Source organism: Protopterus annectens, chromosome 9.part0, assembly GCF_019279795.1.
Source record: "Protopterus annectens isolate FY-2018-M chromosome 9.part0, PAN1.0, whole genome shotgun sequence".
NCBI lineage: Eukaryota > Metazoa > Chordata > Ceratodontiformes > Protopteridae > Protopterus > Protopterus annectens.
The window spans coordinates 649307430-649325269 of NC_056743.1; the positions used below are offsets into that span (position 1 = coordinate 649307430).

Below are 17840 nucleotides of genomic sequence, written 5' to 3' on the forward strand. Positions count from 1 at the left end.
CTTAGTATGCCATAACCTGTAGGGAGTATTTGCTCACTGGTAATGTGAGGTTTTAGCCAGGTTTCTGTCAGGATGACTATATCTAGTTTTTTTTTTTTTTTGTGTGGGCACACATCAGTAAGGGCTGTTATTGGACTCCTGTTATACAAGGGTTTATTTCTAATATATGATCAGGAGCCACAGCATTACTGAATCTAGTGTGATGCAAACATTTTTTGATCATTGGAATTGTATTTATTGTGCTCTTGGGTCTGTGGAATAATCCCTTATTTGGTATACAATAAATTTCAGGATATGTAGCATACATTGTTTTTTTTTGTGTGGTTACACACATCAGTAAGGGCTGTTACTGGATTCCTGACAGACTAGGGTCTATATTTAATTTTAACATATGATCAGGAGCCGCAGCATTACTAATATTGGTGTAATGCAAGTACTCTTATTATTTGAATGTCCACTGTTGTGCTCTCAGATCTGTTTAATGTTTCCTCATTTGGGGTGTAATAATTTTCAGGTCATTTTTTGAGCATGGAAGGATTTTGTACAACATGGCCTGGTAGCCCTTTCATATATATTTTATATATATATATTTTTTATATTATATTGTTGGATTTTTATCACTATTTGATCAGATACTGATCAACATATACCCAACCTATTTAAGTATCTTTGGATACCTAATAACATTTCCAGTGTTTTGGTCCTACATATATATATATATATATATATATATATATATATATATATTTTATATTAAATTTTTTTTTATTTTTTTCCTTTTTGTATACATACTAAAATGGACTTAAATCAGCTGTTACATGGTTTATCCTCTGATCTCAATGACCTAGGGATTTTTGGGTTAATTACCAATAACAGCATTTCTAATACTTCAGATCAAACTATACACACACATGATTGTACGGACATATTCTCTAAACTGTATAAAAGCATGAAGTCCTTACGATCCAATGTTTGGCATTTAAGGCTTTTCAAAGCTTATATGGCCAAAAATATTTGTCCCAGGGGTTTATGAGTAAGGACACAGCCCTTGGTACATATGATAAATCAGGAATTAGAAGAACATTGGACCAGGGTACAACAGCAAGCCTCACTGGGCTTTGTGAAAGCCTTGGCTTCCTATTATGATAGATGTATTGACCAGGGGTTGAATGAGATTATTTCACTTGGTAAACAGACCAGACAATTTGAGGGGCAGACCATTTACCATACATGCCTTCAGCAACTTGGTCAGGATTTATTAGCACTGGAACGTCAGTTGAAAGAAAGGAAAGTTAACAAATTCAAAAGGGATCTAGGTGATTACGAGAAGGGTAGGCCCTTCGGTCCACACAAAAATGTCAAATTTGCAAACTCTATGCCCAAATTTGGGAAAAGAAAACGGCCAAGATCTGTTTTAAGAAAATCCACCTCTTCCTTTGGGGGTACATCTGGAGAGGATTCATCTTCCTTCACAGACACTGAAACAGCACACACACAGGTCTCACCCACACCTAAACAGACCAATAATGATGTCCATTTAGGGTTAGAACATGAAGGGCAGGGAGGAAACTTAAAAAGTGGTACAGATATTCCGAATATGGAAACTTTGTTACACATGATGAGCAAGAAGTGATTGATCAGAATGTATTGACTATATCCTCACAGATTTTGACTAATAGATTGGATTGCTCAATAAAGGGTTGAATCTTGTTCCCGCGTTTTTATACAAGAGGAAGATTTTGTCAGTGATGATTATTCCTTTGCACGGTTATTAAACCTGAAGTTATTTTTCCAGGATGACTTGAACAAAGGTACAGGATGATGCATTTAGATTCTAGAAATCAGCTTTTATGCCACCAATGAACCCCACAGTACAAATGTTCATCAATCAGGTTCTCAAAGATCTTCCATGATCAATATGGTAAGGGGATCCCAAAAATTAATAATCTTTCTAATGATGAACGTCAAGCCTTACAGGATGTGAAGAATAATACCAACATTGTAGTGATGTCTGCTGATAAGGGTGGTGCAGTGGTGGTAATGGATTCTGACAAATATAATTTAGAAGCCCAGAGACAACTAGGGGATCAACAATATTATTTGCCTATGCCACTCGACCCCACACTTTTTTTCAAAGAACAAATTGATGCCTTTATCAAATTGGCAGTCGAGGAGGGCATTATTTCCAATACTACCACTGAACGATTGTACATGACCCCAGCAGACAATATCTTTATTTGTTACCAAAGATTCACAAATCACTAACTGATCCACCAGGCAGACCAATCGTCTCAGGGAGGGGATCCCTTACAGAGCCCATATCTGTTTTTCTTACAAAATATTTGAAACCTTCGTTGAAACATGTTCGATCAAGAATAAAAGATGCTACAGAATTTTTACAGATCCTTTCTGATGCCCAAACTGAACCAGAATGGCGTCTATGTACTTTGGATGTAACCGCCCTTTATACCAATATTCCGCATTGGGCCGGTCTTTTGGCAGTGGAATATTGGTTACAGACCTCTGAGCTATATCCTCCTGGGTTCAATACTTTTTTGATTGGGCTTACAGAAAAAGTTCTTACTATGAACGTCTTTTATTATCAAGAGGAATGTTTTTGGCAAACACGTGGCACCACTATGGGGGCATCATTTGCCCCTATATATGCAGATTTATTTATGGTGTATGTAGAGGAGCTATTAATTTATGATGCCTACATAATATTTACATGCCTGAACTTGATATTTGGTGCCACTATTTAGATGACTGCTGGCTCATATGGAGGGGAGATGCAGAATATCTTGAGGAATTTGTTCAGTACATCAACGATAATAAATGGGGTTTACAATTCACTTGCCACCATGATCAACATCTGATAACTTTTTTAGATGTTCTAGTGACTAAGAATGTTGATGGTACAGTGAACACCCAAGTTTTTCGCAAGTTCCCTCAATATAACTCCATATTACATGCAGCAATTTTCATCCACCACATGTCATCCGTAACACTCCCAAGTCACAATTTATCAGACTCAAAAGGATTTGTTCCAATGCCCAACAATATGAGAACTCCAGGCAGGATATGGTCCGAAGATTTAAATGCAGGGGTTATAAACCAGGGGCTATCACCATGGCTTGTCACCAGATATCATGTAGGGACAGGACTGATCTTATGACATATCAGGACAAACCAAAAACTAATTTCTCTCAACCCAGGTTTATTACCACATATGGTCGAAACACGGACATGTTTTGTCAGGTTATTCATCAGAATTGGAACATATTATTGTCAGACCACAAGTTGGGATGGGTCATTCAGAATAGATGCCATTTTGGTTTCAGAAGAGGAAAGACAGTGGGGGCACATTTAAATCATTATAAACATTGATAGGTGAGGCCATTATTGGATGTTTTCCATGCGGTCACTGTGTTCATTGCATTAGAATTAACAAAATTAAGAGATGTGATAGTGTTCATTCTCGCCGTTTGTTCTTACACATGGGTTAAGCTCTGCATCGAGAAGAAGCTCGAGACAATCTAATACCCACAATCCCCTCTGCCTTTACCTCAGATCTAGTTTGCCGCTGCTGCATTCTAGCTCGAGGGTTTTCTAAGATAAGATATAACTTTTTGTTGTATTTTATTGAGAATTTTATTTTACTTAATATTGTCAGTATTGCCTTGTGTGATTGTGTTGTGGTTCCGTAGTTCTTAACCTTTTTATCGGTATTTTGTACCGGGGCCTACATCCTTTCCATATACTTCTATATTGAGTCAAATTTACCTGATTGTGACTAACCGGATTTGACATTTACCTGATTGTGACATTTACCTGATTGTGATTATTTTACCCGGATTTGACTGTGTATTTGTTTCTAGACTTGTTTATTACCTACAATGTCTGAGAAGGCAAAGTCTGGTTTCAAGCGTTGTCAGTGTGGCCAAAAATGTCGGTCACTGACAACCATAGTTCCTGTGTCTACTGCCTTGGCCTCCACTTACAAGAGGATTGCTCCATTTGTCACTCTTTCAGTGGGAGGGTCATGACAGATAGGCGCAGGAAACTAATGGACAGGGGTCTTTGAAACCAGCTTTCCAAGAGGCTTTGGATGCTTCTGACCAGGCATCGAGCCCAAGTCATCCTTCTTCAAAGGTTAGATCACCAGTTCCACAGACTGTGTTCAACTGGTGTCGGTTCCTGAGCCTCGAGTCTTGGAACCGTGATGGAGCTCCTCCTTCGCCATATTGAGGTCGGCTCCGTCTTCGGTTCCTTCCCCTTCCTCCTCTAAACTTTCGGATGTCGATGTGGATCGGTGTGGTGCAGAAGCTGCTGGATCTAAACTTATTTCGGTTTCCACCCAGCTGGTGTCGAAGGCCTTCCTGTATCTCCATCCATTCCTCCTCCGAGACCGATTCAGTCTTTGGAGCCGGAAGAGGCTGATCTGCTGATTGTGGAGCCCTCGGGTCCAGAAGATTCTTCCCATTTCTTCCTGATGAGGAAGGTGTTGTCAGACAACCACATCAGTGGAAGCAGTTTCTCCTCCCCATAAAGGGCCTTTGTCTTCATCTGCACCCACGGCCACATCCAAGCGCCGGGCACTAGTGTCTCAGCCACCTCTTCTTCGAGGCTTCTTCGGATGCTCCCACGAGGAAGTCCCTAGGAAGAGACTGTGTAAGAGGAGACACTTGGATTCTCCACAAGAATCCATAACATCTGATACTGACTTAGATGAGTCATAAGGGTCCTCTAAGTCACCTTCGGAAGATGTCTCTTTTTCAGACATTTTGGAGATCCTGAAACAGAGAGGTGACTGGCAGTCCCTTCCCCCTTCTGAGGATGAGTCAGTTCTGCTGAAGGCATTTGGTGCTCGCCCTTCCTCCTCCTGGGTCACTCCCTTCCGCGAACTAATGGAACTTATTGCTCGGAGGCTCCTGACCAGTGGAACCTGTTCCTAGGAAACCGAACAAATACATCACAGCACCTCAGGATAAGTCCTACCTTACTAAAGGAGTTCCAGTAGACGCTATGGTGGTGGCTGCAGCCACGAAAAAGGAGATGTCGGAGTCTTCTTCGTCTGTCCATCCGCCTAATAAAGATTCTAGAACGATGGATAGATATGGGATTTTAGTTCATTTTCCATGCGGTCCCTGAACTATTTGACCCATTTTACACGTCTGCAGAGGGATCTAGTCAAAGAGTTGGGAGATACCCTCCAGGGTTCTACAGATGCAGCTGTCTCAGAGAAAGTGACAGCGCAACTTAATACCCTAACATCGATTGTTAACTCGTCCATGAGGCTGATTTCCCTCGCGGCCGAGAAGGTTCGAGACAGAGCAACTTCAGCGATTGCGAAGCCTTCAAGTCTTCCTTTACCGGTGCCACTCTTTTGGGTAAAGGAGACACCCGTGTGAACAAGAGGGAAAGACTCTGTCTGCTGTCGGAGTCCGTTTTCCACCCCAACCAGACCAAAGGGCAACGCGGTGGGAAAATGTGGTTTCGGAACAAAATCAAGGGTCTTTCCCGGGCACACAGGGTGATGCCCCTCTAGAGGCAGAGGAGGGGCAGAGGTGGAAGACGCCGCCCTGGCGGCAGAGGGGTCCGCAACATCAAGGTGACAGGGATACACTCCTGGTAAACCTTTCCAGCACTCCTGAGAGGAGGCCCGACTGTCCTGCTCTGGAGGCAGTCCCTCAGGCCTGGCAAGATATAACTACAGACAATTGGGTAAAAGCGTAGTTACCAGAGGTTACACCATACCCTTTCTATCCTATCCCATTCCAAAGAAAAGACTCCCAGATGTAAGCTTTAGAAATTTCAAAGTTGTTAGACAAAAGAGTCATCCAGCCAGTCCCAGCGGACCAGCAAGGATTCGGGACTTACTCAAGGTTCTTTTAGTTCCAAAGAAAACAGGGGACTGGAGGCCCATTCTAGACCTGAGTTTCCTCAATACTGATCCTTCCATTTCTACAGAAGGATGTGCTCAATAGATCTAGAGGATGCATACTACCACATCAAAATGGCCAGGGCATCCAGAGATCATTTGGGAGCCAGTCACTTTCCTGCCCTTTGGTCTGACCTCAGCCCCAGGGTCTTCACCAAATGCATGGCAGTGGTAGCGTCTCACTTGAGCAGGTGTTTCCGTATCTGGACGACTGGCTCCTTTCAGCCACCACCGGCCAACTACTGCAGGCCAGAGACTATGTTCTTCAACTGTGTGTTCACCTAGGGATCTCCGTAAATTTCGGAAAATCCTTACTTCAGCCATCACAAAATATCTTGTTCATAGGAGCAGAGTTAAACACACGGCAATTAATTCTGAGGCTTCCCCCAGAAAGGATAGTATCACTGCAGACTCACATACGCCTTCTACTCTTGTCAAAATCTCCTGCAAAACTAGTTCTGAAGGTGTTGGGCCTCATGTCAGCCTCCCTTATTGCAATTCCCTGGGAAGGCTGCACATGAGAGTTCTACAATGGCTACTGTTTGCTCAATGGTCATTTCAACAGCTACCTCTAACACACGAGATTCTCATAACAAAGACTTGCAAAACAGACCTAAACTGGTGGCTCCAAACGCAACCTTTCCCAGGGGGCTGCTGTGACCACGGACGCTTCCCTGATAGGGTGGGGGCATCTTTCAGGGACAGACAGTCCATGGACCAATTTGGAGTACAATCTGCACATCAATGTTCTAGAGTTGAGGGCAGTGTTTCTAGCGTTGCAACACTTTGCTCCCCTTCTTCCTCTAGGGACTATTGCAGTTCAGACGGACAACATGTCGGTAGTCTGGTACATAAACAAACAAGGGGAACCAGGTCCTATCAACTATGCAGAGAGGCCATGAGAATTTGGCAGTGGGCAGAGTCCACGGGTCGCTTTCTAATAGCAACGCACATCCCGGGTCATCCAACGTCATAGCCGACAAGCTGAGCAGAGCAATTCTGCTACCGCCAGTGGTCTCTGAAACAGTCAGTGGCGAAAAGGATTTTTCGCACATGGGGCCAGCCTTCCACCTGTTTGCCTCCAATGAACGCCAAATGCAGGAGCTACTTTGCCCTATTACCTCCAGGGAAGTCCCTGGTTTACGATTGGCCCCGGGACTCCTGCACGCATTCCTCCATTTCCTCTGATACCCAATTTCTCCAGAAAGCCAGGAACCTTCACAGGACGATAATTCTCATTGCTCCATTCTGGCCTCAATTTGGTTTCCTCCCTGAAAATTCACTGGGGACCCTGGATTCTGGACCCAGAGCCAGATCTGTTGACTCACTGTTCCCAATGGCCATCCCATCCTGTCACTCCATCTAGCAGCTTGGCTGCTCCAATTCCCAACTTAGCCAGGTCTGATCTCTTGTCACCAGCAGTCCAAAATATATTAGTAGGCTTCCACTACTAAAACATATACTAGCAATGGAAACGGTTTGTATTCTGGGCGAATACACACCACGTTGATCCTTTACAGCTCCTTTGAATAAGATTTTAGAGTTCTTGACAGACTTATTTCATCAAGGTGCTTCTCCTGCTACTCTAAGAGTTCAATTGGCTGCCATTTCAATTTCCATGTGGAAGAGTGTGGAGCTCCTATCATGGCTCACAAACTTTGTAAAGCCTTCTTAAAAGGAGTTTTTCATATTAGACCTCCGGTCAGATCTCCGAGTCTAAACTTGTTACTATCTAAATTAATGTTGCCCCTTTGAACCTGCTTCTTCTTGCCCATTAAAATTTTTGTCCTGGAAAACTCTCTTCCTGGTAGCCATTACTCTGCTAGACGAGTGTCTGAACTTCAGGCTCTCCATCAAGCACCCTTATCTAATCTTTCACTCTGACAGAGTTTCTCACCAATTCATCCTTCCTCCCTAAAGTGTGTTCTATTAACAACATTAATCAGTCCATTGAATTACCCACTTTCTTCAAAACCACTCCAACAAAATGGAGTATATGTTGCACAAATTGGATGTTCACAGACAGCTAAGGTTTTATTTGGATAGAACAAAAGATCACAGGAAAACAGATCAACTCTTTGTGGCTTTTGCTGATAGCAGGAAAGGACTTGCAGTTACCAAAGAACTCTTTCAAAGTGGTTAACTGATTGTATAATCTATGTATACGATTCTGCAAATCAACCCTTCTAAACAAACCCAAGGGACATTCCACAAGATCAATATTTTGGCTCATGCAGCTCGCCTACCTCTGGATGCTATTTCAGCGGCTGCTACCTGGTCTAAGCCACATACATTTATTTCTCATTATAAAGTAGATAAGGTTTCTAGGGACAGAGCAACCTTTGGTTCCACTGTGCTCAAGAACGCCCTCCCGTGAGTTCCTCAGGATTTAGGAGCTAAGATTGAACACTATCAGAGTGTTCATCTGTCCCACCCTCCCACCCTTAGGAAGAACGTTGATGCCTGGCCAGAAGCATTTTTGCTACTGTTTTTATTCTCTGTACATAGTTGGTATACACATATACTTATATGTGTCTGTTTTTGTATGTATAGATGTATGGCATGAATGTGCTGTTATGTAGATTGGTTTGCTTGCAAACTAGATCTGAGGTAAAGGCAGAGGGGGATTGTGGGTATTAGATTGTCTCGAGCTTCTTCTCGATGCAGAGCTTGCTGTAAGAACAAAGGCGAGATGAACACTCCACATGGAACGTTATGGTAAGTACATAACTTCTATTTTTAGTACTCGGAACACAAGTAGAGTGTGACATAAATTTTTTTGCTAATTGTTCCTCAGACTGTGGGTGATATATCCTGCCACGTGATCCTGTGGGGCCTTTTATGTGGGCCAAACCTCTAAGACATTTAAATTTTGGGTCAGCCAGCATTTAAGTGATATTAAACACAAAAGGATTACAAATACCCTATACAAACATTGTGTAATACATTCATCTGCTGCTTATAGATTCACTATTATAGACATTATCTCAGGCAAAAGGAATAACCCTATTGGTTGGCATACTATATTGGATAACAAAGAGAAGAAGTGGATAGTTAGACTGGGGGGATTATTCCCACCTAGACTCAATGGATTATTATGATCAACCTATGGGATGCCTGGTTACTAATCATGGTTAATGTTTATTGTGGTATTGGTGATTATGTTATTTGACACTGAAGAAGGCTTTGGTTTAGCAGTCGAAACCGGTTTTGCTTGCTTTTACTCTATTAAAGAGTACGTTGGTTCATCTCACCCTGGTATGCTGGCTACAGTTTTTGAAATCATCTGGGCATTACCATAAATTCAGAAAAATCTGCCTTGTCACCATCGCAACATATCTTTATCGGAGCAGAATTGGACACCACTGCCACCACTATAAAACATCCTGCAGAAAGAGTTTTACTACTTCATCAGAAAGTCCAGAACATCATATCCAGAGAAAAGGCTCCAGCATCAGAAGTGCTAAAGCTGTTGGGCATGATGGCAGCTGCATTATTAGTGATACCATTGGGTCCCATGCACATGGAGATTCTACAATGGCTGCTATTCACTCTATGGTCTTATCAAGAGCTCCCAATGTCTCATCTCATAATTGTGACAAACTCATGCAAAAAGGATCTTTGGTGGTGGTTGACCTCTCTTCAAGTAACAATAGGTACCCTCACCAGTGGCCACAGTGACCATGGATGCTTCCCTGATAGGGTGGGTGGGGGCATTTTCAGGGAAGAACAGCCCAAGGTACATGGACCGAACAAGAGTCACATCTGCTTAGCAATGTCCTGGAGATGAGAGCAGTACTTTTGGCGTTACAGTACTTTCAGGACTCTTTCCCTCTGGGGACAATTGCAATTCAGACGGACATGTCAGTGGTCTGGTACTTGAAATAATGAGGAGGAACCAGGTCTTACCCCCTTTGTCACAAGGCCCTAAGAGTATGGCAGTGGGCTACATCCACCAGGCATTTTCTGATAGCAACGTACATCCCAGGGATATCCAACATGATTGCAGACAAACTGAACAGGGCAATTTTGTTGCCTCATGAGTGGTCCCTCAAAAAAGAGATAGCGGAGAGAATATTCCGCAGGTAGGGCCAGCCTTGCTGCAACCTTTTTGCTTCCTACTTGAACACAAAATGCAGAAGCTATTTGGCCCTGATTCCCCCTCTGAGAGATTCCATAAGGGACGCACTCGTACACGATTGGCCTCCGGGTCTCCTCTGGGCATTCCCACCAATTCCCTTGATACCCAAAGTATTACAGAAAGCAAAAGCCATTTGAAGGACCATCATTCTAATAGCCCCTCATTAGCCTTGTCAGATTTGGTTCCCCTTCCTTCGACTTCATCTACTGGAAAAGCCCTGGATTCTGGACCCAGTTCCAGACCTTCTGACACATTCGTCGGGGGCTCTTCATCCCTCTCTTCAGTCCTTAAAATTGACACCTTGCCTGCTCCAATTCCAACATAGCCAGGTTCCATAACCTTTCAAATGAAACACAGCATATTTTAATATCTTCTCATAAGTCTTCTACCAGGAAGTTATACCTCAGCAAATGGAGGAGATTTTCTATATGGGCTTCTCAAAATAACATTGATCCCTACCAAGTCCCCATTTCCTCTATATTAGAATTTTTGACTATGCTTTTCAATAAAGGAGCTGCAGCAGCTACAGTTCGTGAAGAACTTGCTGCCATCTCTGATTTTCACCTTGGTTTTGAAGGATTGAACATGTCACACAAGCTATCCAAAGCCTTTTCTCAATGGGACCTTCCACCTCAGACCACCTATGAAATCCCCTTATGCCCCATGGAACTTAAACTTTATGCTTTCACGCATTATTCTCCCACCTTTTGAGCCAGCTGCCTCATGTGATTTGAAATTGTTGTCTTGGAAGACCATCTTTTTAGTAGCCATTACGTCTGCCTGTAGGGTATCTGAGCTACAGGCCTTGTCCATAAAGCCTCCATATTTGATTTTTCATGCTGACATAGTGTCCCTGCGAATAAATCCTTCATATTTACCAGAAGTCTGTACTGTAGCTAACCTTAGCCAAATCATAGATTTACCAGTGTTCTTCCCCAAACACACCAATAACTTAGAGTATATGCTGCACAAGCTTGATGTTCATAGACAGCTCAGAATTTACCTGGATAGAACAAGAGTTCAGAAAATCAGAGCAACTTTGTTTTCTTCTCATATTCTAGGAAAGGTATGCCAGTGGCAAAAACACTATCTAAATGGTTATCTGATTGCATCACCTTCACTTATTCAGCTGCCAGTTTACCTTTACAACACAAGATTAAGGCTCATTCTACCAGAGCAGTGTCCACATCTTCTGCCTTTTCTGCTAGGCTTCCTATAGACAACATGTGTGCAGCAGCCACTTGGTCAAGACCTCATACCTTTATCACCCATTACAAAGTTGATAAGGCCTCCAGGGACAGGGCCTGTTTTGGTTCTACTGTCCTGAAAAACATACTCCCGTGAGCCACCCAAGAAAGATGGTGCTTGGGACACTACTCATCTGTAAGAATCAATGGTGAGATAGAACAACTTCACATAAAGAAGTTATGTACTCACCATAATGTTCCATGTGAGTTGTTCATCTCACCTTCATTCTTACTTCCCACCCTCCTTATCCCCTCCAGGGTTTTCGAGGACTGAGATACTAATTTTATCCTGGTTGCTCAGCCTTTCTATAAGGTTTCTTTCTTAAAGAGTGATATAATGGCACATGGTATTATTAGATGCAGCAAACAAGATCTGAGGTAACTCAAGGTGCATCATGAGATAGGGGCTTGGCCTCGAGCTGGCTGAAGACCTCAAACATTGTAGTAGGCCAACTCAGAGCCAAGGATTGGCTCCGAACCCATCTGTAAGAATGAAGGCGAGATGAACAACTCACATAGAACGTTATGGTGAGTACATAACTTCTTTTTCCCAGTTACCCCTTTCAGCCCCATCACACTTCCAACATTTGCTGTTTACATGGGAAAAAGTTCTTCAGTCTTTTGGGGGGTATAAAAATACCTATTCAAACACTTCCAAGCTATAAAGGAAGAAAATATTGACCAAAAGTAAGAAAAGTAATTCCCAAAATAATAGAGCTCTTGTCATTGAATTAAACAATGCAGGTGCCTAGTTAAATCCACCAAAGCCACATTTAGGGCTAAAATAGCCATCCAAGCTAAAGATGAGTACAAGGCCTTTTTAGTTATGTTTGAAGTCTCAGGAGCACAATACAGCAATGCATTCAGCTTCAGTATAATAGGAAGCACGATTTAGTCAAGCCCCAGTAACACTGTTCATCCTCGTCCTCAACATAGGGTATGCACCAGGTAGCTGGAGAACAGCAATCATCTCCCTGCTCAAAGAAGGACCCACCACTGATGCAGGCAGTTATAGACTCATAAGTCTGACCAGCCCTATATGTAAAGACATGAGAAGGATTATCATGGAGTCTGTCAACAAGGACGTAGGGAAACTTCAGACATTGGTTTTGTCTTAGTTTGGATTTATAAACGACAAGTCATGCTTACTCAGCCTGGTGGACTTCTTGGATAGAGACACCAAGGCAATGGATAAAGGGAAAACAGTGCACATCACCTACCTGAAACTTGAGGTATTTGGCATGATTCCCCACTTGGATACAGTAGAAAATCTAAGCAAACTAGAAATAAACCGCTACAATCACCCCCTGCATCACTAGTTGGCTCATGGATAGAATGCAAGAAATGAAAACAGATGAAGTTGCCTTCATAGAAAGACCAGCACCAGTAATATCTCCCATTTCTTGGTGTATTGAACTTTACTGTTTGGCATCTACTTCTCTAAAGTTAAATCCAATATTAAAGGCCTCTGGCTGACTTATTCTGTGGAGAACTGCAAATTAGGTGCAGTTATAGAATCACTGAAGGACTTCGATGTCCTGCAGGAGGGGATAGTTTCAAACAAATAACTGGAATCATGGACTCGTTAAGTTCCAAAAAAAATGCATTACCATGTCCCTTGATAAGTCAGCTCCCCCGGAGAACTGCCACATTGGGATACACCCTTAAGAGATCATCCAGTAATTTGGGATTTGGAAACCTTTGTTCAGCAGCCTATCTTTTGACCAACATGTTCCACTGTGGTGAGGAAGCCCTCCTATACACAGCTGATTATCAAGGGGATTGCTTCTGGGTCCAGGGATGTCACTGTCCCCCCCTATTGAGTCCTCATAAGGTCAAACAACTGGAATGCCCAGAGATACTTTACAAAAAAGATACTTGGCTTAAACAATTTGCCATACATGGACATTCTCACATCCATGTCTCTATACTCACTCTGTTACATACTGCTAAGAAATGACCAATGTTTGGCATACAAGGCATCCCCTGACCCAGACCTGATGGACCTAATGCACATCAACAAATCAAATGACACTAGAAATACTTAGTGATAACAATGAGGAGACAGAGGTATGTCTCATGGAGGGTACCATTGCTCTGTAATGAAAGCTTATCCGTGTCCTAATTCAAGTGTAGCTTGGATGGGAAATTAAGAAATTTACTCCAGATCTGTCCCCTACTGTAACTAATGGGCAGAGGAATCTACAAAATGATACACAGCATGTTTGGGATACTGTAATACCTATGGCATTATTGTGATTATTATTGCTATGTATAATATGGATTAAGTCTGTGAAGAAGTAAGAGAAATTGAAATGTAGTATGCTTTGGAAAATTTGACTAGGTGAAAATGGTCCATCAAGACTGATAGTCTGGTACTAACCTATGAATCTACAGACTGCAACAATATATCTGTGTATGCATTTATTTATTTATTGCAGTTTAACCGGGTAGGTGGGCTGGTCTACTAACCCTTTGCTGCTACTGCCCAGGCTCTTGTGAGCAATGGTATAATACAGAAAAAAAACAGTATTGAACTACAGGAAAGTACAGAAAAATGCAGTATTGAACAATGTCCAGTCACAAAGAAAAAAGCAGTTGAGTACTGAGTGGTAATAATGTAAGTCCAGACAAAGGTCATTTTCCTTAGAAATTAAATGACTTTTAGATAGGACTGTACAACAAAGATGCCAGTTTGAAAAGGGTTCTTTGGAAACTATCACTTGACCTCAAATCTTGATTTTTTTCATGGTCTCAAGTTTAAGACCAGGTAAACTTAACAGAAAAGAATGGGAACTGTTAATAATGACACATGTTAGAATAATCTAAGCTATTTTTTTAATATTTAAAAGGCATCTGTGGTCATTATAAGAACCTGGTTAAACAGATTTAGAAACTATTAAGAATGTGAATGTTGGACATTCTGAAATGCAGACACACTGCAGTTGTCTTTGGGATTCTTGATTTTTATTTAGCAGCCAAGCTTATCAGAGTATTTAAATGTTAAAAAGGAGCTGATAGTTGTGTACATTTCTTTTGCTAACTGATACTGTGTATTTTCCGTTACTTTTGCATCTGACAAATATGTAGTTTGTTAAACCTGTTGATATATTTCATAAACTTTTATTTTTCCTAGAAATAAAAAAGACTTGCTATAACACTTCCTTTCAGTAAAATGCTTACCTTTATCTTTTTTTTTCAGAGAAACGTAAGCTGATGGGCTTGTCAGACTTCTTAACAGATGTTGCCAGGAAGGAATTGGAGAACTTGGATAGTCATATTCCTTCATGCACTGTTATATATATTCCACTGGTATGGGATGTGGCTTGTTGATTTTGATACAATTGCCTAGTACAGTGTTCTCAAAGCATTATTTTCACTTTTTAGTATATTTTAATTCTTATTTTTTTAATCTTATCCTTATTAGCGATCTTATCAAACATTTGACTTTTACAGGTTATCCAAAACCATGATGGCAGATTAATTTGCAGTGCAGATTATTAGGATTCAAAAATAAGATTTGCTAAGTTAGTGAACAACAGGGTGACAGACTGTGTGCCATCAAGGAGATATTCCTACTGCATTTCTGGTGTTCTTCAAACTGAACACTAGTGCAATAGCCTGAGCTGTATGGATTATATCCTGAATAGGTTCTAAAAGGTAACCAACTTCTAAAGCTTCAGTGACCCTTTTGTGTGCCCAAACTGCTGACTAAAAAGACAGGTTTGGGCACACAGCCCTTCAAAGCTTTCCTGTCGCAATGAAGAGCACTTTAGCTGTAAGATTTCAAGGCTTGACAGTCAGCTAACACTGTCACTTTTAAACTTAGTTTAAACTGTTTTATGAAAAGTACTTTTAAGATGGGAAAAAGTATTTTCATTGATTGTATTATGGCTTTTATGTACTTCTAAATGGGAGCATTTTGTTTTATTTTGGTGGTAAAAAGTTGTTAAAAGTTGCATAAAATTACATTTATGTGGATAAACTGTTATTCTTCTTTCGGCTTTTCCCAGTTAGGGGTTGCCATAGCAGAACTCCGGTCCACTAATGATTGGCAGTAGATTTGTATGGTGACGAGGTGCCAGCTCAATGCCCAACCTTCAGCGAAGGCACGCCCATTCATGTATGTCTTTCGAATGCCACTCGACCACGGGGAGGACATGCAGACTCCACACAGAAGGCACTGCAGCCGAGAATCGAACGGGATGTGTGGATAAACTGTGTCTATTTTAATTCTGGAAGCTGAGGAAAGTGTTTAAAGTGTTTTTTATACTTTTTTGTGAGCAAAAGTTACTTTCTTGCTACTTTCCTGTTTTACTAATTATTGCTGCAAAATGTCTGCAGGAAACAAATATCTCTTTCAGTATGACCATAGAACAAACCTTTGGTCCCTAAGTCGGATCTTCCAGTTAATAAACTTTAAAAGATAAAAAGATAATTGAGCAGCCTTTGCCATCACAGCAGGGTAGAAATTTGTCACTATCCAGGTGGATGACTGCTGTGGACAAAACTGGATCCTACAGACCACTCAACTTTATCTTCAGATCCCTCTGCTATTCTCCATACAGCCACCATGGACTGAGGGTTACCATGGCCTCTGTTTGTTGGGGTCCCCACATTAGATAAGGGACAAGCACTCTTGATGGTCATGGGAGAAGAAGCAAGGAATGTGCCCCTGCTTAGCCAGAATGTTGTGTCCATACCTTGGGAAGCTGTTATTAACACTGGGTCTCTTTGCCCTGCCTTTCATGATTAAAGGAGACAGAAAACGGAGCATTTAGCTATTTTTCTGTATCAGTTTCTCTGGATAGGAGTCATTTATTGGGCTTGGTTCACGGCATTGCATTGTGCTGGCTGTTAATCTTTTGTGTAAAGTGGTTTCTGGTGAAAGAAGGGATTCCTGTTCTCCCAAAGAGTTTCAAGAATTGGAATCTATAGGAAAATGTAAAAGGACAGGTGCAAGTTTTTCTCCCCAGGTTTCTGATTCAGATGCTGTGGAGAGTGTGGTATCTGATTCTCTGTTAGGTTCTTTCCGTCTCTGAAAACAATGGCTCATTCTGGAAATAGTTTCAGTGGGAGAATACTGAGGTTTGTCAGTCCCTTAGAAAATATTATAATTTGCTACAACTGGAATTTCCAGAATGCTCACCTGTCCAGCCCACTGCTGTCCACTTTGGAGTATGTGTTGGTTACAACCAGTGGTTTCCCTGACAGCCACCCTCCTGCCCCCAAGAAAGCAGAATATGCAAAGTTCCTCAGTCTTTAAACTTTTTATACAGTAATCCCAGACCTGGCCCAGCAGCTACAGCTTTAGTTAATCCAGTTGCTACCAATAGGGATATTAAAGTCACTGATAAGTTTGGGGAAAAAAGTATATGCTGCTTCAACTTTGACTTTTAGAATTCTGAGTTGTCAAGCTCATATGTTAAAGTTTACCCTGACTAGTTGTAAAACTGAGGAATGTTTTGACTGCTGTTTCCTGTTGTAAGGAAAAATCCGCTTTATGTAGTCTTGTTTCTTCTGATATTTGTCATTCATATTGCCTCAGTGGCATATGGATTCTTTGCCTGCACAGACCCACACTCGCAGCTTTCCAGTGCTCAGAATTCCTTACTCTGACTCCCTATAATAGGGGATTGGCAGGGCCCCTCATCATCAGGAGAAGCCTAACCTCCGTCACAGGAAGGTAGCTTTTCAGTCTTTGTGATAGTGGTAGGAACCACACAGCTAAATCTCCTCAGCAGCATACATTGGTGGACTACAGCTTCTAGATTCAGATAAGAGCCCGTAGACAAGTTCTGTTTCTCTTTGTCATATACTTTTGATTTTTTTATTTTATTAAATATATATTTGTGTGTGAGAACTTTTTATTTTAGTATACTTGCTATTTACCCCTGCTGGTATTTTCTCTGGGAATTCTAGCGTGCTGCTGTCATTTGTATGCTTAATACTGCTTTTAAGCAGGTATGAGGATTTTCTGAAGTGTTTTATGACTTGTACTGGAAAACTGAAGATGTTCTTCATCTCACATTGCTGCAGTCCTTACACTTGGGTAGTCCGCTGTCCACGGTCATATCAAAATTTAACTGACGCCAGAACGCCAGGGTACATGACCGCGCCATATCCTCAGTCTTTTTGCCGCATGGTCCGATGCAGAAGCAGCATTGCAAGTGCCCTGAGATTTTTCGATTTAGAAGTTTCAGACCGAGTTTAAAGTTGGCTGGGGAATATTTTGTTTTTCTTGCCTCAGTCATTTGATGTCAGAAAAGTTAATAAATGCGTTTCTTGTGGGAAACAGATACCGCATAGAGATTATCATACTTTGTGTATTCCTTGCTTAGGGCCTGAGCACGACGTTGTTGGCTGTCGCTCTTGTGCTAGATTTAATAAACGCACTATAAAGAGAAGGTTGGATTGTGCGAGGTTAGTCTTTGGGAAGCGGTGCAATTATAAAATGCCGTCGGATGCTCAAGAAGCGCAAGGACAAGACAGTTAAGCCTAGGCTAGAAGA

The 17840-nt window shown here is 41.7% G+C and overlaps 1 protein-coding gene across 1 annotated transcript in view; it reads left to right on the forward strand.

Moving 5' to 3' along the window:
• MSH5 (mutS homolog 5) overlaps positions 1-17840 on the forward strand; it is a 2353005-nt gene that overhangs the window by 1512701 nt on the left and 822464 nt on the right. Inside the window, exon 19 of the mRNA XM_044083236.1 lies at positions 14532-14641. Within this exon, the coding sequence (XP_043939171.1) occupies positions 14532-14641 (110 nt within the window). The remainder of the gene's footprint in view (positions 1-14531; positions 14642-17840) is intronic.